The 4,297-nt window shown below is 30.9% G+C and overlaps 1 protein-coding gene across 1 annotated transcript; it reads right to left on the minus strand.

Moving 5' to 3' along the window:
• Positions 1–3,527: 3,527 nt before the first annotated feature.
• LOC125505409 lies at positions 3,528–4,297 on the minus strand. Its single transcript, XM_048669155.1, has 4 exons — positions 4,228–4,297; positions 4,040–4,141; positions 3,805–3,960; positions 3,528–3,750 (listed from the first exon to the last, which is right to left on the minus strand). The coding sequence occupies exons 2-4, from the start codon at positions 4,088–4,090 to the stop codon at positions 3,694–3,696; spliced, it is 264 nt and encodes an 87-aa protein (XP_048525112.1). The 5' UTR covers positions 4,091–4,141; positions 4,228–4,297; the 3' UTR covers positions 3,528–3,693.

The raw sequence follows: 4,297 nt of genomic DNA on the forward strand, positions 1-4,297 counted from the left end.
GTGTTTATTAAAGAATTACTTTGATTTATTTTCCTGACTGCGTGAAATTGTTATTATATTCTTTTCCTTCCTAGGTTAGTAAGTGTAAAATAAATATTTTTATATCGTTTATTTCATAACGTTTGGGCGAGACAAGAACAAACTCATAATTGGAAAACAATTGTTTTAGGTCTTTGCTGCCTTGAAACCTCAAATTTCGTTTGAGTTTTATTTTTCATTTAAATTTGAGGTTTTAAGGCAGCAAAGACCTAAGCAAATAATTTCACACTTTGACTGAAACCCAGCAGGGAAAAGAATATAATTAAAGAATTATCTTAAGTGATGAGTTTCAAATGTGAAAATATTTTCCCAAGAAAAATTATCGTAGAGGTAAATCTGAAAACTTTTTATTTGGAGACATGCTGGCATACAGATGAGTGCGTCTGAGAATTATTACGTCAAAACATAAGTATGTCAATACTGAAAACTACATATCCCGTTTAAACAACCAAACTTTAAAAGTTCGAGTTGCTCAAAACTATCATACTGCAAAATCTGCAACCAATTGTGCATATTTCAACAATATTTCTTGACCAAGCAGCGAGTTGAAACAGTCAGAATCCTCCAGTTCGCATTAAGGTTACATTAGGGACGCTAATTGAATACTGGAGTCTTTTGATAATAGAAGCATTTTTACAGCTCGCAGAATTCCGTATAAATCATTGAAATATTTCAAGAGTACAGAATTTCAGGACATACATTCAATAAACAGGACCAGGAAAAGCTGAAATGCCACCAAAAATCGGCTAATTTGTGAATAGAGAAGGAACTTAACGAACTTCAGAAAAATTTTTGTCCAAATTGCATTTGTACAGAAAAAAAATTAACTAACTATATAAGTTCACATTTCTTCCCTTTCATGAAATGACCTAGATATCCCAGTTTATTTTTTTTTTATTATTATTATTGCCAATCAGTTCTGGAAATTATATCTCGTAATTATGCTTCCGCTTTTGTCACTCTATCAATTCATTATATTCGAATGTTTCAATCTTCTTAAGAATGTTTCAATATTCTCTCCCATAAAGGAGAGGAGAGAAAATGAACCTTTTGTCTCATGATTAGATGTTTCAACCTAATTCTTACGTTTCTACTTTAAATAATTTATTTATCATAGTGACTCCCGTTTTTTCTGTTCTTATTCCTTGGTGTATTCATCTGAGATATTTAGTCCTAGCTACGTATCATGTTCCGCGCTGTAAAATTCATCATTTCTATAGTTGACTAACGTAGTTTTTTAGACTAACGACAATGTAGTTTTTTACACAATACCTGACAATTTAAATTTATAATAATGTACGCAGACAATCTTTCTATTCAGCCTCCGTAATTTGATACCCTTCGGTTAAATGACTGTATCGTCGGCACAGCTGTGTGCAAGTTCTCCAACAACAAAAAAGTCTCCGGCTTCTACACATGTATCTAAATTTACTGTCAGCCGCAACAAATCGATAGCATTTTTGCTATCTATAAAATCCTGTTTACCATAATTGTCTAAATGATAATGCAGGGGCATAATTTTTGTTGGGTTCATAATATTTTACTAATTCTTTTTGAACTGCAATAAATGTTATTTCAAAAATAGTTTTATCAAAAAAATCTTAATATAGTGAAATACTGAAATAATATTGGCGCAAATACATCAATGCTTATTAACCGAATTATTTACCACTTTAGATGTAACTAGTGAGGGTGTGTGCAACATGAAAGGAAATCTAATTGGCATACTACAATGTTTATGATGATCAGTACCTGAAAAATTACTACTTTGAGACAGCACTCAAAGACTATTATAAAGACGTTTATGTCTCCTATAATTCTCTGGCGTTGATCGAATTGTATAATCAAAATTACGAGGTTTACTAAAAGACCCAATATCACACATAAATAGTAACATATCTGACACAAAGTGTAGATTCTGTAGATTTTACGTACTAGAAAGTTGTCACTTATTTTAAATGGCCATAGGCCAGATAATAACAAATAAAATTTGGAAAGGTTGATGAAAGATAACGTCTTGGCCATTTGAAACTATGAACTTGACTTTAATATGAAAACTGAAATTAACTGCTGTTCTTAAGCATTTTATAGGCTATGCTTCGCGGGCAAGTGAAGTGATATAGGTCGTAATAGTTCAGTCAGAACGAAAATCAACCGTTAATATATGTCTTTAACACAGTCAACTTTTTATATTTTGAACCGAATTCTATTTTAAAAAATGTAACTTTTTTAGATTTTGCTCTTTTCACATTTATGTCTGTCGAATTATACATCAATTTTTTATTCACTCATTTTTTCTTAGTCAGCGTTCATCAATCAGAGTGGTCTAGTGAATTAATCTACATTTTTTATTCAGCACAAAATTTAATGAGTCAAAAAAGCATATAATTAGTTCAGAGACGAATTGTCTTACATAGCCTAGATTGCGGGATTTAATGAATTATTGATATAAGTACAAACAGATGATTTGGTTCACACTAGATGTTTTACAGAAGTCTTTGGTAACACTTAATACGTAATTAATCTTGACCATGAAGAATTTTCTGTTCTCGAGACTACAGCACTTTTATAAAATATCCTGCACGATTTGTATTATTGATTATGTCAATTGGTTTAATATATTCTTTGTTTTTCTGCAAGAATTATTTAAGGTTTCGAGAAATAACAAAAAACTTTTTTATAGTTTACTAATTCACAGTAAAATTAGTTATTCGATCGATACCAATGACGTTTTCGAGATTATATATTTAATTGTTGATAATAAAAATATTAACAAAACAAATTTGCAACTTTACATAAGTAAAAATATGTCCTAAATTAATTATACAACTAAGCTACATGCTGCAATTCCAGTACACTTTGGGACCCCCGTTAAAGAACTCATGACAAGCATGAAAAGATTTATCTAATAAAACATTTGGAGTGATTTCTTAAGATATATAAAGCTGATGCTCGTTTTCAGATGACGCGAAAGATTATTGAACATTTTTATTCTAAATTTGAATTGTTTGGTTAATTCTAAATTTGTAATTCTAAAATAGAGACGTTAAGGCATTAAGGAAACAACAAAACAAACTTAGATGAGAAATAATAAAAGATTTCCGCAGATGAGAAAAAATGCATTTCTTATTATAACCTAATATTTTGGTCTTTTGATGTGGAACACTATCTAATTTTAAGCATCAAATAATTTGGAAATAACTTGCAGGGAAGAATTACAGAATTAAATATTATCAGGTCGGTTTTGTGAACCATTAAAACTGGAGCATTAAATCGTAATTGGCTCTGTTTTTTTTCGATTGAAATCAATTATATATTTTATTTTCCTTATAACTACAATAATTCGCCATATTGGAAACAATGGTGAACCTAATATCGATATATCGATATACTTTGTCGTCAAATTTCCAATGAAAATTAAAAAACTACTGGAATATGCATGTTTCTTTTATTTTAAACAAATCTTTGGTTATTATACAATTGTTTAATTAATTTTTCAGATAGCTGAAAATAGGGAATTTTAGATGCATTAATGCATCCAATGAAAATTAGGAAAACAGTTGGGAGGTGTGTGTTTATTTTATTTTCTGCTAAATCTACGGCTACTTCCAATTAGTGCGACATTTAAACTCAGCTTTTTCTTGCGTTTTATATCTATTCAGGAAAATTTTTGCTCATTAAAGACGTGTAGGAATAAGCCACTTTCATAGTCTGTAAAAACCAAAATTTTCATATAGAGTTTTATTTAGTTGAGAACGACTCTACCTGCATCGCAGCAGAGTTCGTCATGCGAAAAAATGGTCCCGCGGTGAGACCAATTGGCTTTTGAGCTATCATCATCATTACTATTAACAACTTTTGTACCTCTTTGCTTTGTTTTTGCCATTGACTGGCAGCTATTGCATCCGATATTGCTAAACCCTAAAAATCCCTTAATCCTAGTTCACTCTAGCTCTTCTAGAATGACCGGATCACTTGAAAACATTTTTACTTTACGCACCTCCTCCGATATTTCATTCGCATGCCATGTTAGGATAAATATCTGAGCCATTACATACAAGTTAAGGAATACAACGGCTAACCAAGCCGAAGTGGTGTCGACCTGAAAATCATAATAAAAAATATTTCGTGTGAACTGGTATTTGTCGTGAGAGTCATTTTTTCGTACGCAAGCATTTTGAGACGTACTTTTCTTGCAAAGCGATTTTGCAATTCGCTATTAAATCAGGTTTTTCATAGAGAAACTTTTTTGAAAAAG

This window comes from Dendroctonus ponderosae, unplaced genomic scaffold (genome assembly GCF_020466585.1).
Source record: "Dendroctonus ponderosae isolate FM_Combo_2020 unplaced genomic scaffold, Dpon_F_20191213v2 Dpon_F_20191213_8, whole genome shotgun sequence".
NCBI lineage: Eukaryota > Metazoa > Arthropoda > Insecta > Coleoptera > Curculionidae > Dendroctonus > Dendroctonus ponderosae.